This window comes from Salvelinus sp. IW2-2015, linkage group LG15, assembly GCF_002910315.2.
Source record: "Salvelinus sp. IW2-2015 linkage group LG15, ASM291031v2, whole genome shotgun sequence".
NCBI lineage: Eukaryota > Metazoa > Chordata > Actinopteri > Salmoniformes > Salmonidae > Salvelinus > Salvelinus sp. IW2-2015.
The window spans coordinates 4957201-4977421 of NC_036855.1; the positions used below are offsets into that span (position 1 = coordinate 4957201).

Genomic DNA, 20221 nt, shown 5'->3' on the forward strand with positions numbered 1-20221 from the left:
TTATAAAAATTAATATACATTTTATAAAAATAAATATTAATATAAATAGTTATTTTACTATCATTTTTTTTTTTTTGTCTTATTTTTAAATTAATATAAATTATTGAATTTTAATTTATAATTATAACTTCTATAAAAATTTTTATTAAATTTATTTTAAATTTAATATTTTTATTAAATTAATATAATATTATAAATATATAATTTAAAAATTTTTTTTCAACAGGCCTCTCCTCTTTATATCCACTCTGTCACTATTGTAAAAGCCCTCTCAAAATCTAATTTATCTCATCTCCTCCTCTGTAAGTAATATTTGGAAAACAGATCAAGGATTCCTCGATCCGTTGTCAAAGTCAAAGCCTGGCCAAGCGTCCCTCAAGGGCTTCCTCAACAAGTAAACGTAACTGCAGCCTCCCTCCCTCCCTCTCCCTCCGTCCATACGTCCCTCCTCCGTCCACCGTCCCTACGCCCGCCTCCTCTCCTCCCCTCCCCTCCCTGTCTGTCTCGTTATATATGTTTGTAATTTTCTCTACCACACCCTTCTCTTTCTTTGTTTGCTCTCCTCTCTCCCACTTCTCCCTCCCTCTCTTCTATTCTCTCTCCAGGAACCTAAGGAGAGGCTGGGTTCAATCCCAGACGGGCTTTCGCTGACATCAATGGGGCATCCTTCTTCCGAAACGTAAGACTGGGAACCTTGTGAGTCATCGTGTCTTCTTTCTCCACTTCTATCTTTCTCTGTCTGTGCTTTTTCTGTGTTTCTATCAGTGTTATCTGGTGTTGAGGGGGTTGGAGCGCCATCACCCAACCAGAAGACGGTGGAAATCATGTGTTTTCATCAACAAATGGCCAGCAGAAATTCTCCCAATGATGAATTAAGCGTTCACACACTGTGAAACGACGGACAGTGAGACCAAATCTAACTCCTATATCTTGTTTTCCACATAGTTGAGGGCAAGCCCAGACAGTCTCCTTTCCCACCAGGGACCAAGACAGGCCAATGGGAGTGTATCGGTTCTGCTAAGGGCAGGTTTCTTCAAGACCTCATAATTAAACCTATTCCTGGGACGAAGGGTTTAGGTCACCAGGTGGTTCTGTTTAGATTGTTAGATGTTCACCACCAAATGAAGCAGTAACTATGGTTAACCGTCAAATGATGTACTGTGTTGGCACAATGTAAAAACAGGAGACACCAGGGTTGGGGTCAATTTCCATTTCAAATTCAGATCTTCAATATTCCTGGAAAAATGGGAATTGAATAGTCCAGTTTACTTCCTGAATTGTAAAAAAGAATTGACTCCAACCATGGTCATGGGCCAGACACACTCCCAAAGGCAATCTCTCTATAAGTTCCACCCACCGTGCCAAGCTAAACAAACAGGCTGGCCTACTAGAACAGTGCCTCCAAGTCCCAGACCAGCTCAGTGAGGAGGCTAGCCTGACCTCTTCCCCCGTTTGGTCTGGACTGCTGCTGTCCTGACTGGGCTGGCCTCTCTGTCTGGAAGATCCAGGTACACTGGCTGGGCTGACCTCCCTCCTCCCAGCTCAGTCTCACTCATAACCAATAACAGGTGGCAGGCCGGCCCATGCAGTACTCTGAGTCTACCTGGGCAAGGGGGGCAGTACTTGGGTCATACAACTGCAGGCTGTCTCGTCTGGCCTCTGATTTTACAGTGGAGTTTTCACTAAGCCACAGCACAGTCACTAATGATCGTTGTCAGAGAGAAACAGGGAGATGGCTTTTGGGTAAAAATCATTTTGTTAGACTGGTTTCATACGCGACCCTGCTGTTTTCATAAATCGCTGAACCCCTCTTTTCCACATTTTGTTACGTTACAACCTTATTCTAAAATTGATTAAATAAAAAAAAAATCCTTATCAATCTACCAACAATACCCCATAATGACAAAGTGAAAACATATTTTAAAATATTATTTCAAATGTAATGAAAATAAAAAACAGAAATACCTTATTTACATAAGTATTCAGACCCTTTGCTATGATACAAAAAAATTGAGCTCCTGTTTCCATTGATCATCCTTGAGATGTTTCTACAACTTGATTGGAGTCCACCTGTGGTAAATTCAATTGATTGAACATGATTTGGAAAGGCACACACCTGTCTATGTAAGGTCCCAYAGTTAACAGTGCATGTCAGAGAAAAAACCAAGCCATGCAGTCGAAGAAATTGTCCGTAAAGCTCAGAGACAGGATTGAGTCGAGGCACAGATCTGGGTAAAGGTACCAAAAAATGTCTGCAGCATTGAAGGTTCCCAAGAACCTCCATCATTCCTAAATGGAAAGGGGTTTAGAACCACCAAGACTCTTCCTAGAGTTGGCCGCAAACCAAACTGAACAATCGGGGGAGAAGGGCATTGGTCAGGGAGGTGACCAAGAACCTAATGGTCCCTCTGACAGWGCTCCATAGTTCTTCTGTGGAGATGGGAGAACCTTGCAGATKGACAACCATCTCTGCAGCACTCCACCAATCRGGCCTTTATGGTAGAGTGGCCAGACGGAAGCCACTCCTCAGTAAAAGGCACATGACAGCACTCTTGGAGTTTGCCAAAAGGCACTTRAAGGACTCTCAGACCATGAGAAACAATATTATCTGGTCTGATGAAACCAAGATTGAACTCTTTAGCCTGAATGCCAAGCATCACGTCTGGAGGAAACCATACACTGCTCATCATCTGGCCAATACCATCCCTACGGGGAAGCATGGTGGTGGCAGCATCATGCTGTGGGGATGTTTTTCAGTGGCAGGKACTGGGAGACTTGTCAGGATCGAGGGGAAAATGAATGGAGAAAAGTACAGAGAGATCCTTGATGAAAACCTGATCCAGAGCACTCAGGACCTCAGACTGCGGCGAATGTTCACCTTCCAACAGGACAACAAGAATACGCACACAGCCAAGACAACGCAGGAGTGGCTTCGGGACAAGAATSTCCATGAGAGGCCCGGACATGAACCCCTGTGATAAAACGTATTGCAGAATGGTAGACTGCATCCAAGGGTTTYAAAACAGAGGTTGGCACATGCAAGTAAACAATATAACCAAAATCCAATACAGGGAGAATTGTATTTTCAATACTGAGGCATGATTTATTTTGATATAAAAAATTCTTGGATCTTAGCTCCTTAGTCATATTTTCTATATGCGTTATGAAGGACAACTTGTCATCAATCAAGATACCCAGRTACTTATATTGATAAACACGCTCAATTTGGGCTCCATTTGTAGCGCACATATGCAGGTCCTCAGGGTCAACATTTCGTGACCTAGAGAACAGCATGAGCTTGGTTTTACTTGTATTTAACACTAATTTAAGATCTGTAAGTGATTTCTGAATTGAATCAAAGTCATGCTGAAGTTCACGAATGGCCTGCTGCACTGAGGTGGCACAGTAATACAAAACTGTGTCATCTGCATAGGGATGAATGTTACAAGTACTAACAGTGTTTCCTATGTCATTAATATACAAGGTGAACAATAATGGACCCAAAATCGAACCCTGAGGAACACCTTTTTGAATCTCAAGAAATTCAGATTTAACCCCATCTGGTAAGATGGCCTGAGTTCTGTCGCTAAGATAATTCTGAAACCATGAACAGGCTGTATATCCCAGGCCTACTCTTGATAACTTCTTTAGCAAAACAGAATAATCAACAGTGTCAAACGCCTTTGACGGGTCAATGAACAAGGCAGCACAGCTCTTTTTAGCATCCGAGGCATTGACAAGATCATTAACAACTAGCGTTGTTACCGTGGTAGTACTATGCCGAGGCCTAAACCCTGATTGGTTTATATAAAAAAATWAAATTATCAGATAAAAAGGAACGAACTGGTACATTAACCAAGTATTCAAGAATCTTAGCTATACAAGGTAGTCTTGAAATGAGGCGAAAGTTGTCAAGATCATTTGTATCGCCACCCTTAATGAGTGGCAACACATATGCGGATTTCCATGCTTTTGGAATACTTCCTGATAACAATGTTAAATAAAAAATGTGTGCTACAGAGTCAGCAATAAGGGGAGCTGCACACTTAAACAGACCAGGCTCCAAATGATTAGCCACTGTGGATTTTGTCTGTCTAATGTTAGCAAAGCATCCAGGACTTCTTTATCGGTGAATTTCTGAAAACTCCTGACCAGCATGTTCAGTATCATTCAATAGATTTTCACCATCTACATCCTAACTACTCTTTTCAAGAGCTGCCTTTGAAATACATTCAAATATATAACCCGCGGAGATAAAATGGTGATTAATGCATTAATGATATCAATTTTGTTAGTGATAGGGCCGGGATCTAAATTAATTATTTGGGGGAGAGAAGAGGAGACACAACCCTTCAGTGATGTAACAGCTTTCCAAAATGTAGCTGGGTTCCCTGTACATTCAGATAGTGTATTAACATAATATCTAATTTTGCTTTTTTAACTAGTTTTACACACAGATTTCTCAATCGCCTGAAAGACTGCAGAGTCTGTGAATCTCTGTTGTGTATGACTTCAGATAGCGCTGAACTGAACCAAGGGCAATACTTATTTTTAATTCTCAGTTTTTTAAAGGGAGCATGTTTATCTACAATACAATTGAAACATTTGAAAAGTGGTTCAGAGCCAACTCTGAATAAAATCAAAGTCACCAAAATAAAGATCACAAAAAAAGGCCTATTCATTGAAATTATAAAAATTCCTCTTGTTAATAAAACAAGGTTTGGATCTAGGCATCTGTATATCCCTGACACATACAATGAGGCATTGGTCACTAATATCCAAAGCAAATACCTCACTCCCAGAATATTTCTCTGGAATATTTGTAAATACGAGGTCAATCAAAGTCGATTTCGTAGGGTCCTTTAAGTTTGGACGAGTAATCAGCTGGGTTAAAAGCAGTGGTCAGAGCTTAATCATTGCGTCTTTATGACAGTGGTCACTGTACGGTCATTAAAGTCTCTAGTAGTTTGTTGCTAGTGAATAACCAATCCCTTTCATAGTGTGCAGATTAATGGAAGAGTCCAATGAACAATATTAATGTGTTGTGTGTCAACAAAGTTACAGACACGGCAACCAGTGGAAGTGCAATTCAAGTGCWGGTTGAGTCAGAGTATGTGATGTATTATAGTAGCCCTGTAACATAGTCTCCGTCCCAAATGGCACCGGSTTCCCTATATAGTACACTATCAGAACCCTATGGACCCCAGGAAGAGTATCCKCTRCTTCTGCAAAAGCTAATGAGGATCCAAATAAACACATAATACAAGTAGTGCACTATAAAGGAAATAGGGTGCCTTTTAAGACACACTGATAGTGTAGCCTACCCTCTGTTCCCTGTGGCGGTGGAGCTCAGGTCCAGGTGCTGCAGGCATCTACAGGCCACAGCTACAGCCTTCACACCAGCATCACTCACCTTACCGCAGCCACTTAGATCCAACAACCTGACACACACACATACACACACACAGACACAGGACAAGGACATGCATACACACGCACGCACGCCACGCACGCACGCACGCACGCACGCACGCCACGCACGCACGCCACACACACACACACACAGCACACACACACACACACACACACACACACACACACACACACAGACCACTGCCATACACACCACCAAACACCACCACACACACATCACACACACACACCACACACCACCACACACACACACACACACACACACACACACACACACACACACACACAACACACACACACACCACACACACACACACACACACACACACACACACACACACACACACACACACACACACCACAAACAAGAGTGAATGACTGAAAACAAGAGTGAATGACTGAATGAATGAGTGACTTACAGGCGGCTGTTTGCGTATACACAGAAGCATACCTGATGTGGGAGAGCGTGGGGTGCTGATCTTGTGCAGGCTCATGTCAGTGACTCCAGGGCAGGAGCTGAGGGTCAGCCTCTGAGGTCAGGCACTGCAGGAGACCTGATGAACTCTCTGATCACTCACCTATACAGCGTGGATGAACATTAATGACTACTAAAGCACACACACACACGCACCACAGCACACACACACACTGCATGCCGTCAGTCAGGTAAGGGAGTGAAGGTGTTTGATACAGAAAGGTGTGATGAACAGTCATGACTACTTTAAAATAATGTTTTACATATCCTACATTACTCATCTCATATGTAATATTACTGTATTCTACACCATCTACTGCATCTTGCCTATGCAGCACGGGCCATTGCTCATCCATATATTTATATGTACAATATCTTATTCATCCCTTTACATTTGGTGTATAAGGTAGTTGTTGTGAATTTGTTAGATTACTTGTTAGATATTACTGCACGGACGGACTAGAAGCAAGCATTTCGCTCACTCACATAAAATCTGCACCATGTGTATGTGACCAATAAGATTGATCTGATTTGACTGCTTGACTACTAAGCACCAAATGCACACACACACACCACACACACACACACACACACACACACACACACACACACACACACCACACACACACACACACACACACACACACACACACACACACACACACACACACACACACACACAAACACACACCAAAGTACAAAAGCCTTTTCCACACTTTTTTGCAACTCACCTGTCTCTGCATCTTATGACGAGGGCATTCAGGGCTTCATCTGTAACTTGGCAACCATTGAGAACAACAGTCTTCAGGCTGCAGACATGAGTCATAAGCCATGTTATTTCATGTTATCTGAAAGCCTTGATAAACGCATATCGTTATGTAACAACATCAAACTGCGATATCATCAAATGTGATCATTTTTACATTAAACATGTGTTAATGATGGTAATGGCACTACGGCCTACCCAGTGCAGGTGTCAGTCAGTGCTTTGATGCCCGTGTCAGTCGCTCCGCTCCAGCTGACGTCCACACAGGTCATGTGATCACAGTGTTGACCACTCAGAGTCAGCACCAGGTCACCATGGAGACCAGGCCCACTGCAGCTTGTCACACTCAGCACCTGTAGCCAATGAACAGGTCTCACAACGGGACAAAAATAACTGTGTTTTTGTTTCCTTCACATTATTACAGTTCTCGATCTTTCTGTACAACACAGCAGTTGATACAGTAGGTGACGGGTTAAAACTACCTCCAGAGAGGCTTGACTTAGTTTGAAAAACTCCTCTAGTCCGCTCGGGGTGATTGACAGTCCGCTGCACCTGTAGATAGTCAGGCTTCGAGGATTACGCCYGCCCACACTGCTCAGCCATTGGTCAGTTAAAGATGAGCTGTTCTCCACACTAACAACCTGCCCTAAAGAGAAATACAGTTTGAAATAATKAAACATTTTTACTTTGATATAAGTATTATGGGTATACTGTTGTTTGTGTGTGTGTGTGTGTGATTTCACAGCTCTCGTTAACTCCTGTTTCTCCAGAGAGTCTTACTAGGGGACAGCTGGGGACAGAGGAAGACCCACACACCTCACTCACTCGTTCATTCACTTCCTCAGAGACTTACATAGTGTGTGGTCATTGGCCAGTCGGAGCAAGTGGAGGCAGACCTGGGCCACTGTAGACAGATCTCTGTGTGGCAGGAGTGACAGTATGGATAACCATACCTCATCAGGGAGAGACAGCCACTGTACACAGCCCCCTACAGGCTGGGAGAGAGAGTGTATTCTACTGATTACTCAACACACAGACCAGTACACTACACTCAACACACAGACCAGTACACTACACTCAACACACACACCAGTACACTACTGTACACACAACACACACACCAGTACACTACACTCAACACACAGACCCACAGATGTACATAACACAGATGTGCTCAAGCTGTTTGGGACTGGTTTTAACGGTCAGTAATGAAATACAGTATAAGAAATGCATCTATACTGCACCAGTTTGAGAGCCTAGGTCAACAGGAATATTAGTTGCAATTGGATATTGCACCAGGCACTGACCTAAAGATTGTACAAAAATGCTTTACATCAGGCATTGTTAGATACAGATACAAGAACAACATACCAGTTATGGTGGGTGTCCACTTAAAGATTGACTAGCAACAAAAAATGGACCTAAAGACACCCACATGGAGTGCCCCACAAAATGTTCCCAAGAAGAGGACAAACAAAAGAAAAAACCCCACAACAAACTAAAGAACAGGAAGCAAAGCCAACAGTGGAGCAAAACAAAAACAGGAAATACAAATGAAAGACCTGTAACATAAGGGTGTGGTGTGTGTGTGTGTGTGTGTGTGCTGTGTTTGCAATGTAGTGTGAATAGTGAATGTGTTGTGTGTAGGAACCGAGTATTTTGTGGGTTGTGGATTATGTATGGGTTTGTGGTGTGGTGTGTGTGTTGGGTGTGTGTGTGTGTGTGTGTGTTGTGTGTGGTGTGTGTGTGTGTGGTGTTGTGTGCGTGTGGGCGTTGTCCTGTGTGTGTGTGCATGTGTCTGGGTGTGTGTGTGTGCATGTGTCTGGGTGTGTGTGTGTGAGTGTAATCTCGCTCTCATTCTGTCTAAATCCGTGAAGAGTCTTATGACTATTGCGAGGTTGTGAGGGGCGAAATTAATTTCAAACCAAGATCTTGAGTTTCCCCAAAAAACATAACATGCATTATGTAACTTCTTCAACCTTGTATGCCCTGCATTCTGGATTCTGGATTCTTGTATAACTTTGCGTTCTAAGAAACAGGGTTCTGTAATAATTGGTGACTACTTGGAGTTATAACAATACTGGTTTAATGAACTTGTTTATCTATTACTGTGGTAATTACACTTGATAAAGGGTTTAGTTAGACAGTATACTACAGATAAAAAGGGTATCTATAAACTAAGATTTGATATACTATAAACTGTTCCACATACATTATAATGTGCATCAGTGATATAGTAATCTAGCGTAGCAGGTGTCTCTGCTGTGCTCACCCAGGGGGAGCTGAAGTGCTGCTGGTGTTCTGGGTCCAGAATAAGAACTTTCAGATGGGGACGTCCGTTTAGACACTACACCTGCTGAGTGGGGTCTGTTGGGGAGCTGGGACCTGCAGCCAAAGGAGGGAGATGGCAGTGACAGTTCATCTCATCTGTCTGGCTACAGTATTATGTAGAGTTGTGTTGTCTCTCTTGTCGTGATGTGTGTTTTGTCTTAATATATTTAAAAAAAATAAAAATAATCCTAGCACCCGTCCCCGCAGGATGCCTTTAGCCTTTTGGTAGGCCGTCATTGTAAATAAGAATTTGTTCTTAATAACTGACTTGCCTAGTTAAATAAAGGTTAAATAAAAATAAATAAATACAATCTCTAGAGGTCAGGCTATTAACTAGGAACTAAATGGAAGCAAAAGGGTGAAAACAGGGAGGGACTAACCTGAACTTCTCCAATAATTTAAATTTTATTTAACTAGGCAAGTCAGTTAAGAACAAATTCTTATTTTCAATGACAGCCTAGGAACAGTGGGTTAACTGCCTTGTTCAGGGGCAGGATGACAGATTTTTACCTTGTCAGCTCGGGGATTCAATCTTGCAACCTTCCAGTTACTAGTCCAACACTAACCACTAGGCTACCTGCCGCCCCAATGCCCATTATCACTGCAAAACTTTGTCTGTTGCAAAATGTTTTGCTACGCTTTACCATGGTGTGCACTAATGAGTACAGCCCCTATATATAGGACCTTMCACCCCCACCTGGGATGCCTGATGAAGACCTAAGGGTGGAAACGTTGTAAATAAATTTCACCTGGGAGCATGAGCAGCAGTGTGCAGTGTTTTCCTTCCTGTTTTCCATGAGTTTACCTACAACTCCATCACCTGCGGAAACTACCTGGAYGTGTGTATGTTCTTCAGCTTTTGTACACTAACGAATACACGCATGCTGATGTCTTTCTGAGTGCAGGTGCAGTCCCGCTGATAGACTACAGATGGCAGTGTGACTCCCTTTGAGTGTGACTTGCCACAGGGCAGCCTCCAGTGCTCTTAGTGGAATGAAAAAAGTGCCAGTACTCACTTACATTTTTTACAAAAAATTGTGTTATGCCATTTCGCAGATGCTTTTCTCATGAAAGATGTTACCATGGCAGCACTTCTCATGAAAGATGTTACCGTGGCAGCTCTTCTCATGAAAGATGTTACCATGGCAGCACTTCTCATGAAAGATGTTACCGTGGCAGCTCTTCTCATGAAAGATGTTACCGTGGCAGCTCTTCTCATGATAGACGTTACCGTGGCAGCATTTCTCATGAGAGATGTTACCGTGGCAGCACTTCTCCATGAGTGAAGGATGACCAGCAGAGGCTTGACCTTTCCCAGAACCTCCAGGAATGACCGCGACCTCTGACACGAGCCTGACTCCTGACACCAGGTTGACCTCCGCTGCTCTTGGGCTGCATCACTGACCAAAGGCAAACAAAGAACACACCCAGAGATATCATGGCACGGTCTCTACAACGCACAGAGCTGTATGTAATGAGTGTGTACGTCATCGCTAGGTAAGGTATGTATGTTTTATTTCACGTCTGAATAGGATGCTGGTCCTATATTAGAGACATACCTCTACCGTTCTTCACTTCTGAACTCTTGAATGGTGCACGCCTCCCCTCGTTGTGGATGTCCTGATGGACATGTTGCTTAGCAACCAACAGCTCAGCACTCAGAGGTTGCTCAGAAGGGTCAGCCGTTTGGTCAGCAGGTAGGGTCATGACRTCTGCAGGTGCTTGGTTCTGCTCTGTTCTGAGGTGGTCCAAACGGGACACACACAGCAGATACTCCTCATACACACTCAGGCCCTCTGACACCCAGCCGTTGGCTCCCCAATCTAGATGTTCACCCTCTAGTGCGACCCTACAGGATTCATAAGGTATGATACTACTGGTTCCCTCAAGGCCTGTTTTTGGGTCCTCCTTCTCCGCCACCGCCTTCTCCTCTTCGTGTTCCTGCATTCCCAAAACTCTGTCTTCTCTMTCTCCACAACCCCCTTCCCTTGATATGAGGTCATGGGTTCTGGATAAAGGACCATATCCAGGCAACCATAGGATAGTGTCACTGTCCACTGAGGAGCAACAGGTTGTAACGGTACTGTCTCTGTCTCTTAGGCTCTCACTGATGGAAACACCATCTCTCCCCTCAGGTTGAGGAGCTATTGGTTTGTGGGTAGTCTGGTCTGCCTGASGGTTGTCTAGACCAAGGAAACGTGGTTGGTCATTGTTATCCTCTTGTGGCCCAGAGGACAGGACCAGCTCCTTATGTCCAGGGTTCTCTTTAAACTCAGGCCCAGAAAACTCACGGCCACCTGAGGTGTGGGAGAGAGTGTGGCAGGGCAGTGGGGTGGTGTATGGAAGCCTGGTCAGAGGCTCTGATTGGCCTACCATATTTTCTCTCACGCTTCTGCTTCTGACAAGATTGTGAAAGGTTCCAAGGGGGCAGACAGCAGCTCTTCCATCGACCTCGAGTCGAGGCGCAGCTGAAGTAGAGTAMAAACGCGGGGAGGAAGGGGAGGTTCTGCTGAGATTGTGCCCATCCTGACTGGTCCCGAGGAAATTCTTAGCCCAGTCCAACACATGGCGTAGCTTCTGCTGCTCAGTCAGGAGTGAGTCCTCCAGGAGACCGGGATCCATCTCCAGAGAACTCCCTCTGCTAACACTCACTGTTAGACCCAGGACCACACTCCTCTCTGACCCGCTGGTTACACCCTCTGACCCTGTGGCCACACCCAGGATCATGTGAACTACACCATCTGATCCTGTCTGCATTCCCACCGTCCCGTCCTTTCGYTGCTCCTCGTTGGCCCTCCAATCATACCCATGCTGAAATCAAAATGACAGACAGTGAGATAAACTCAATGTACTACAGCCTTGGTTGTAAGGTTGTAAACATACTGTATGCCATCTATGCACTTAAGTAGAATCAACAGACCAGAAGTACAGACACGAAACTAGTAGCCTACACACATATTCAAATGAAAGTGGTTTGCCATATAAATGTTTACTTGTTGCTATCATTTGCTATAAGAATAGCTTCTTACCCAGAAGTCTCTCCACTCCGGTCCTTCAGCTGCTGCGCTGCTCACACAAACGTTGTTATAGAAACAAGACACATACTTACTCACCAAGGGAGACTGCAGCGAGAGACAGCCCACTACAGGGCTTGGCCAGTGTCTCCATAGCGACAAATGTAAATACAAATGTATACCCTCATAGAGAAAGTAAATGCATGCTTTCAAAGGACAATGCTTTATAGTAAAAACAATATTGTTTCCACATTAATAATGCAGGCATAGTCAACCACATAAATAGACCTACTCTGCAAGACCACGATACGGAGACTATGGACTGTGAAATCTGAGAAGCGACACTTGAGGTCATTCATACCTTTATTTAACTCCTTGACAATAATAGTTGACTGCAAGAGCACTGTGTGTTCACTTTTATACCGAGGCCTGTGCTCTTTATCCTTTTAGATTACATTATGTTCTTTAGCTAAGTTATTGACATGTTGATTTACTCATCATACCAAGAAAGAAAGAAAATGTCTCTGCATTTACTGTGTACAATCTCCTTTTAAACAACCGGGTCACACCACGCACTAGTCACGTACAGTATACACCATAGGGTAGGGTTACATAGGCATTAGGTAAACAAAATGGGTTTTAGAATTTGTATTTCAATGTACAGTCCACATAAACCACAAGCTTAAAGGCCCAGTGCAGTCAAAAACATGATTTTCCTGTGTTTTATATATATTTCCACACTTTGAGGTTGGGATAATACTGTGAAAATAATGAGACAGTCGTTGCTTTTTGCTAAGTAGCTATTCTTGTTGAATTTTTTTTATTGAAAACAACCACAGCAAGGTACTTAATTGTTACCCAGAAATTATTTGATATTGAGATAAAAATGGCTACATTGGACCTTTAATTAATCTTATTTGCCAATATTATTAAAATATCGTGATATGTTTTCTGATTGAAGGTCGCGCTAATTTCAAAAGTGTACATGCTCTTTTATGTTCAATAAATTAATTAACTTAACAGTACACCATATTTCAATATATATTCATTTGGGGGCTTTATTGTGGCAGTAATAACATATAAAACAACCTTGTTTTTCTTTGAACATACAAACATTCAAAATTCACTTTACAAAGTTYATAAGGCTTTGTGTTCCAGCAGTGGTAAAACAACTGAAAACTTGCTCTTTTTTTCAATTACTCCCAGAGTTGTTTTAAAAGAGACCGAATAACAAAAACAAGTCCTACGAACTGATAACAACAAACAGCTACGGAGGGTAACGCTGCTATCCGTGCAAAACACGTTACATGCCCATTTAACATCGAAATAATCTATGAAAGAACATCTCCTTCCATCTGTACCATGTGATGTCTTACAGGTTTGCATATACGTGTCATACACCTGGACGATCTTCATCCATTTTGCATTTTTTAAATCAGATCACTTAAGAGAAAGTGGGTGGTACGTATGACATCAACTCATGTGATTGCATGTTGTTTTTTAATCACAGTATTTGTGCCGAGCAGTCTTGATGGCCAAATCAGCAGTGTATAAATTGCATTTCAGTCTTTCAACTTGTGATGACATAGCTTTATCACTAGCACGGTACTTTCAACTCTTAGTCCTAAAACACTGATTGAAAAACATTAAAAACAAACTAAACATGTTCTGTAGCTCAAATAAAAGAGCTTCATTGTGGGCAGTTTCCCTGCTAAGAAAACATTATAGAAAGGCTGAGAAATAGATAATACAAAGGATAATGCTACGGTGTTATTGGGCTTCAGAACTTTATCGTCCACAGAATACCACGGCCTTTGTCATAGGCCGACTTGTTATGATATGGATAACATGATGTGTGTGTCCATGCTAACATCATCAGTGACATCTGTTAGCAATAAGGTCAGGTGTTAGACATCTAGCTATGTTTATGGTCACAGACACATAAAAGCAACCTATTCTACTTGAGACACAATTCCAAATGGACAATAGTCCCCATGTTRTGAAATGCAGTATCAAACGTGCTGGATTTAAATCAAATGAATCTGCTAAACTGGTTTATGGTTCTACATGATCACTGGTTTCATTATGCATTTCATCTGACCACCATTATATMATTTAATTTCTTGCCATCTGATTGGCTTCTTTTAATGCCCCAAAAATTTCAGGCGTACAATTGGCTTCTAGTGGCTTTCAGAATAACGAACGCTGAACTGAAAACGCCCTACACCTTGCACAACGCCACTCGAGGTTATTCTGTGCACTACCCACTGTCCTTGCTAAAATATGGATGTCGTGCATGCATCTAAGCTGGAAGGTAACCTACACATGGGTCGCTTACAAGGGAAAGACACCAAGAAAGAAAGTTCTGCACCACGATTGGCTTTTCTCTATATAACAGTATTTACAGACGAAGGCATGCAGTCTGCAGTTCAGAGCTCATCCACGGCATGAGTGAGGTCAGGCCCACTAAAGGGTGTGGCCTATTAACAATGTACTGACGCTAGGGCATGTCTTTTTGTACATGTGTATACATTAGGCCTATACATTGTGTTATACTTGTGTGTGTGTGTGTGTGTGTGTGGGGGGGGGTGTACCTTGAAGTGTGTAATGTCTCTGAGAAAAAGCAGACAAGTATGTTTTGAAGTCAGTGCCGTGAGAGAACATCTCCTTGGTTCAGCCCACTGTTTAAAGCTGGTTACGCATAACGTTATTGTTTATTAACATGAAAACACATTTGATGATTACACTGTGGCTAATAGAATAGGGGTAATGAGAGTGATTTCTGTGGTCATCCTATAGTACTGCAGACGAGTTAAATACATTGTGGGTCATTAGAGTACTTGTAAATTGGGACCAGAAGATTGAGCTGTGACAATGAGTCAGTGCCTGTGTGTTAGAGAATAAAGATACAGAATTGAACTGACATTTATGGCTACAAACCTGTTGAGATATAATGATAGGGTTAATTAAAGGATATTTTATATTCACAAAATGTTTACGACTATAAAGTAAGTTGTGTGTTTCAATGTGGTGTTTGTTTAGATCATATTGTGTTTGCACACACAGAGACATAATTCAACGTGCGTATGTCCTTTCCTGAGAATACGGTCCAAATTGATATACACTCAGTGGCCAGTTTATTAGGTTMACCCCGTTCACGAAAATGATTCGCTCCTACATTGCTGTATAAAGCATGCAGACAGGCAGGGAGGCATTCAGTTACTGTTCCATTGAATGTTAGAATGGGCAAAACCAGTGCCCTAAGTGACTTTGTGCGTGCTATGATCGTAGGAGCTTGGTGCGCTGGTTCCAGTATCTCAAGAATGGACGGCCTCCTGGGCTTTTCACGCTTGGCAGTGTCTAAGGTTTACCGAAAATGGTGCGACAACAAAAAACATCCAGTCAACGGAGGTCCTGTGGGCGAAAACAGCTCATTGATGAGAGGTTGAAGGAGAATGGCAAGAATCGTGCAAGTTAACAGGCGGGGCCACAAACAGGCATATAACAGCGCAGTACAACAGTGGTGTGCAGAACGGCATCTCAGAATGGACAACTCATCGGTCCTTGTCACAGACGGGCTACTGCAGCAGACGACCACACCACTCCTATCAGCTAAAAACAAGAAGAAGCAGCTCCAGTGGGCACGCGATGATGAACACTGGACAATCGAGGAGTGAAAAACATTGCCTTGTCCGACGAATCACGGTTTCTGTTGCATCATGCTGATGGCAGAGTCAGGATTCAGCTTAAGCAGCATGAGTCCATTGCCCCATCCTGCCTGGTGTTAACGGTACAGGCTGGTGGCGGTGGTGTGATGGTGTGGGGAAGGTTTTCCTGGCACAYGTTAGGTCCCTTGATATCAATTGAGAAACATTTCYATGCTCTGAAGAATTYAGGCTGTTCTGGGGGCTAGATGGGTATACCTAATAAACTGGCCATTAAGTGTATTTTGCTATTTCGGCTGATCAGAATTCTGTTCATGTAATCATCCTGTATTATCTTTCACTCACAACCAATTAATCTGAACATGTTTTTCCCAAACAAACAGCTGTTTCTCTCAATATTACTGTAATAAGTAGATATTAGACTGACAGCTGTACGGCCCTCCCATTCAAACCATCACTTACCAATCATCTGCCACGATACTTCCCCAATATCTTACTAATGCATCATCTTATTGGTCAACCACTACAATCATAAAATAACAGCCATGAATGACTTTCCTTTTTTTTACAGCCTGGCATTTCAGTTCCGACTGACCATTAGATATACAGTGCCTTCGGAAAGTTTTCAGACCCCTTGCCYTTTTCCACCTTTTGTTASGTTAYAGCCTTATTCTAAAAWGGATTAAATAAATAWAAATCCTCAGCAATCTACACACAATACCCCATAATGACAAAGTGAAAACAGTTTTTAGAAATGTTTGCAAATTTAACAAAAATAAAAACCAGAAATACCTTATTTACATAAGTATTCAGACCCTTTGCTATGAGACAAAAAAATTGAGCTCAGGTGCATCCTGTTTCCATTGATCATCCTTGAGATGTTTCTACAACTTAATGGGAGTCCACCTGTGGTAAATTTAATTGATTGGACATGATGTGGAAAGGCACACTCCTGTCTATATATAGTCCCACAGTTGACAGTGCATGTTAGAGCAAAAACCAAGCCATGAGATCGAAGGAATTGATCTCAGATCTGGGGAAGAATACCCCCAAAAATTCTGCAGCATTGAAGGTCCCCAAGAACACAGTGGCCTTCATCATTCTTAAATAGAAGACGTTTGGAACCACCAAGACTCTTCCTAGAGTTGGCTGCCAGGCCAAACTGAGCAATCGGGGTAGAAGGGCCTTGGTCAGGGAGGTTACCATGAGCTCAATGGTCACTCTGACAGAGTTTTAGAGTTCCTCTGTGGAGATAGGAGAACCTTACAGAAGGACAACCATCTCTGCAGCACTCTATCAATCAGGTAGAGTGGCCAGACGGAAGCCACTCCTTAGTAAAACACACATGACAGCCCGCTTGGAGTTTGCCAAAAGGCACCTAAAGAATCGCTGCCAAAGGTACTTCGACGAAGTACTGACTAAACGGTCTGAATAATCATGTAAATGTGATATTTCTGTTCTTTATTTTTAATAAATTAACAACAATTTCTAAAAACMTGTTTTTGCTTTGTCATTATTGGGCATGGTATGCAGATTGATGAGGGAAAAAAACGATTTAATCAATTTTAGAATAAGGCTGTAACCTAACAAAATGTGGAATAAGTCAAGGGGTCTGAATACTTTCCGAAAGGCACTGTRTTCTACTGTTGCTAACATCACATATTACAACTTTTATGTTAAAACTCTCAAATCCACTTGCCAGGAGACTGACTGAAACCTTCAATAATATCACATTTAGTTCAACACAAACAGACAGTTAACCAAACCTGTGCCACCTGACTCCAATGACATCAGAGAATCTGAAACAGTTCATCTGTGTTGTAAAAGATTGTGCTATATCTTTGTAGTAAAACCCACGGTGCTACCAGTCAAGTCGAGTGACAGTAGTCTTTAAAAATAGTTGACTTTGACCCCCAACCCATAGCTTCAATAAACTTGTAAGTAGATCCTCTGACTGAAAAATTCCTGAAATACTTTGCATCACATTTATTTTTTACAAAACATTAAAAAGAACTTTAAAGATTTATTTTRATCAATATTCATTTTTTTGTTGTAAATATACATATATACACTATATATACAAAAGTATGTGGACACCCCTTCAAATGAGTGGATTGGGCTATTTCAGCCACACCCGTTGCTGTCAGGTGTATACAATCGAGCACACAGCCATGCGATGTCCATTGACAAACATTGGCAGTAGAACGGCCTTACTGAAGAGCTCAGTGGCCTTCAACGTGGCACTGTCAAAAGATGCCACCTTTCCAACAAGTCAGTTCTTCAAATTTCTGCCCTGCTAGAGCTGCCCYGGTCAACTGTAAGTGCTGCTATTGTGAAGTGGAAACGTCTAGGAGCAACAATGGCTCAGCCGCGAAGTGGTAGGCCACACAAGCTCACAGAACGGGACCACCGAGTGCTCACTACCGAGTTCCAAACTGCCTCTGGAAGCAACGTCAGCACAAGAACTGTTTGTCGGGAGCTTCATGAAATGGGTTTCCATCCATAGACWAGCCTAAGATCCCCATGCACAATGCCAAGCGTCGGCTGGAGTGGTGTAAAGCTTGCCGCCATTCGACTCTGGAGTGATGAATCACTCTTCACCATCTGGCAGTCTGACGGACGAATCTGGGTTTGGCGGATCCCAGGAGAACGCTACCTGCCTGAATGCATAGTGCCAACTGTAAAGTTTGGTGGAGGAGGAATAATGATCTGGGGATGTTTTTCATGGTCAGGACTAGGCCCCTTAGTTCAAGTGAAGGGAAATCTTAATGCTACAGCATACAATGACATTCTAGAAGATTCTGTGCTTCCAACTTTGTGGCAACAGTTTTGGGAAGGCCCTTTCCTGTTTCAGCATGACAATGCCCCCATGCACGAAGCGAAGTCCATACAGAAATGGTTTGTCAAGATCAGTGGGGAAGAACTTGACTGGCCTGCACAGAGCCCTGACCTCAACCCCATCTAACACCTTTGGGATGAWTTGGAACGCCGACTGTGAGCCAGGCCTAATTGCCCAACATCAGTGCCCGACCTCACTAATGTGCTTGTGGCTGAATGGAAGCAAGTCCCCGCAGCAATGTTCCAACATCTAGTGGAAAGCCTTCCCAGAAGAGTGGAGACTGTTATAGCAGCAAAGGGGGGACCAACTCCATATTAATGCCCATAATTTTGGAATGAAATGTTCGACAAGCAGGTGTCCACATACTTTTGGTCATGTAGTGTATCTATCTATAGGCTGTAGCTGTTATGTTGCCAGTGATACAGGGTTGCTCTCAGATCTATGTTCTCYCTCTGTCCAGCCCACTCCGCCATTACTGACAGTGTCTGGGATCAATCACTGACTCTGTTATGAAGAGAAGAGTCAATCAAATGAGCTCCAGAGACATATTTGTCTTGTACCTACTAGAAAATCACTGTCCAATCACAACCAATACCCATCAGCTTGTCAGCATCAGGAGCGAGCAGACAGAAACATGGTACAGAGTGAAAGCAACCCTCCCTCAACTTCCCTCCTCTTCCTACTCGTCCATTTCTCTTTCCACTCCTGTGTCTCCTCTCCTCTTCAGTCCCATCCCAGCCTCTCCATGGCCATGCTGATCTTACAGAGGAYCCAGCGGCGCAGCGGGCAGTAGTACTCGTAGTGGAACTGCTCAAACTCCGGTGTCTGCCTGATCTCGTGCAAAAACGACACGTCTATGTCCGACTCCAGCAGCAGCAGCAGCATCGGTACGGCAACCAGTAGCACCCCTACCACCATGGCGATGAGGCGGACCGCGCTCAGCACCCACGTGTTCACCCGCTCATTCCTCGTCAGGAGGCGAAGCCCGCTACCTAGCATGCTCCTTCCCACCACACGTGCACGCTCGAAGGCACGGTCACGCACCCTCTCGGCCACCAGCTGGGCCTGGATGTCAGGGTCAGCATGTAGCTCTCTCAGCAGGCGAGCAGGGCTCTGGATGGGGCTCTGGAACAGCAGGTCAACCCCTCCCTGGCCGTCGTCCACCGGCGTGGGCAGCATGCTGGCACAGGGGTTGTACACCAACTCAGAGATGGTCAGGACTCCACTCGTCTCCTCTTCCTCCTCTTCCTCCTCATCCTCTTCCTGTCCATCTGCCTCCCCCCCAGCCCTGGTAGGGGCCTCCTCCTTGCGCTGCCCCAGAGCAGAGCCCTCCAGCCACTCTAGCTCTCGTTCCGTGGGGGTGGTAGATGGCTTCAGGGGAGACAAGTGAACAGAGTCCTTCAGAGCCAGTAGTCCTGTAAAAAGAGAGAGCCGATATTCACTTAATCGTATCCACTTATTTACCCTATTGAGTTCAGTGATAGGCTATCGAGTTTCATGTCAAACCCAATAGCTGATTGTAAAATAAATCTGGAGATTAACTGACTGGAGAATGTCGTCATCCTACAGCTTGGCTGGCTCCTCTGAGCTACAAAATAGCTGTCATTGGGTGCCCCTGCTCTTTCAGCCACTCCCTGAGATCACTACGGTGTGTTTGTGCATCCTTGTGCGTGCATCCGTATGTGTGTGTGTGCATGT

General features: G+C 43.5%; 3 protein-coding genes across 3 annotated transcripts in view; all 3 read right to left on the reverse strand.

Moving 5' to 3' along the window:
• Nucleotides 1-9601, reverse strand: part of LOC139028767 (F-box/LRR-repeat protein 7-like) — a 40078-nt gene extending 30477 nt beyond the window's left edge. The window contains exons 1-6 of the mRNA XM_070446864.1: nucleotides 9583-9601; nucleotides 7528-7698; nucleotides 7157-7320; nucleotides 6873-7027; nucleotides 6640-6717; nucleotides 5325-5441 (exon numbers count right to left, since the gene is read on the reverse strand). Coding sequence (XP_070302965.1) covers nucleotides 5325-5441; nucleotides 6640-6717; nucleotides 6873-7027; nucleotides 7157-7320; nucleotides 7528-7698; nucleotides 9583-9601 — 704 coding nt within the window. The remainder of the gene's footprint in view (nucleotides 1-5324; nucleotides 5442-6639; nucleotides 6718-6872; nucleotides 7028-7156; nucleotides 7321-7527; nucleotides 7699-9582) is intronic.
• LOC111974794 (uncharacterized) lies at nucleotides 7580-12378 on the reverse strand. Its single transcript, XM_070446865.1, has 5 exons — nucleotides 12308-12378; nucleotides 12035-12071; nucleotides 10565-11816; nucleotides 8947-10405; nucleotides 7580-7669 (listed from the first exon to the last, which is right to left on the reverse strand). Exons 1-4 carry the CDS (start codon nucleotides 12376-12378, stop codon nucleotides 10263-10265), a joined length of 1503 nt encoding a protein of 500 aa, XP_070302966.1. The 3' UTR covers nucleotides 7580-7669; nucleotides 8947-10262.
• Nucleotides 12379-13051: 673 nt separating this feature from the next.
• The window catches only part of frmd3 (FERM domain containing 3), a 137485-nt gene continuing 130315 nt past the window's right edge, over nucleotides 13052-20221 (reverse strand). The window contains 1 exon segment of the mRNA XM_070446892.1: nucleotides 13052-19938. Within this exon segment, the coding sequence (XP_070302993.1) occupies nucleotides 19247-19938 (692 nt within the window). The 3' untranslated portion in view covers nucleotides 13052-19246.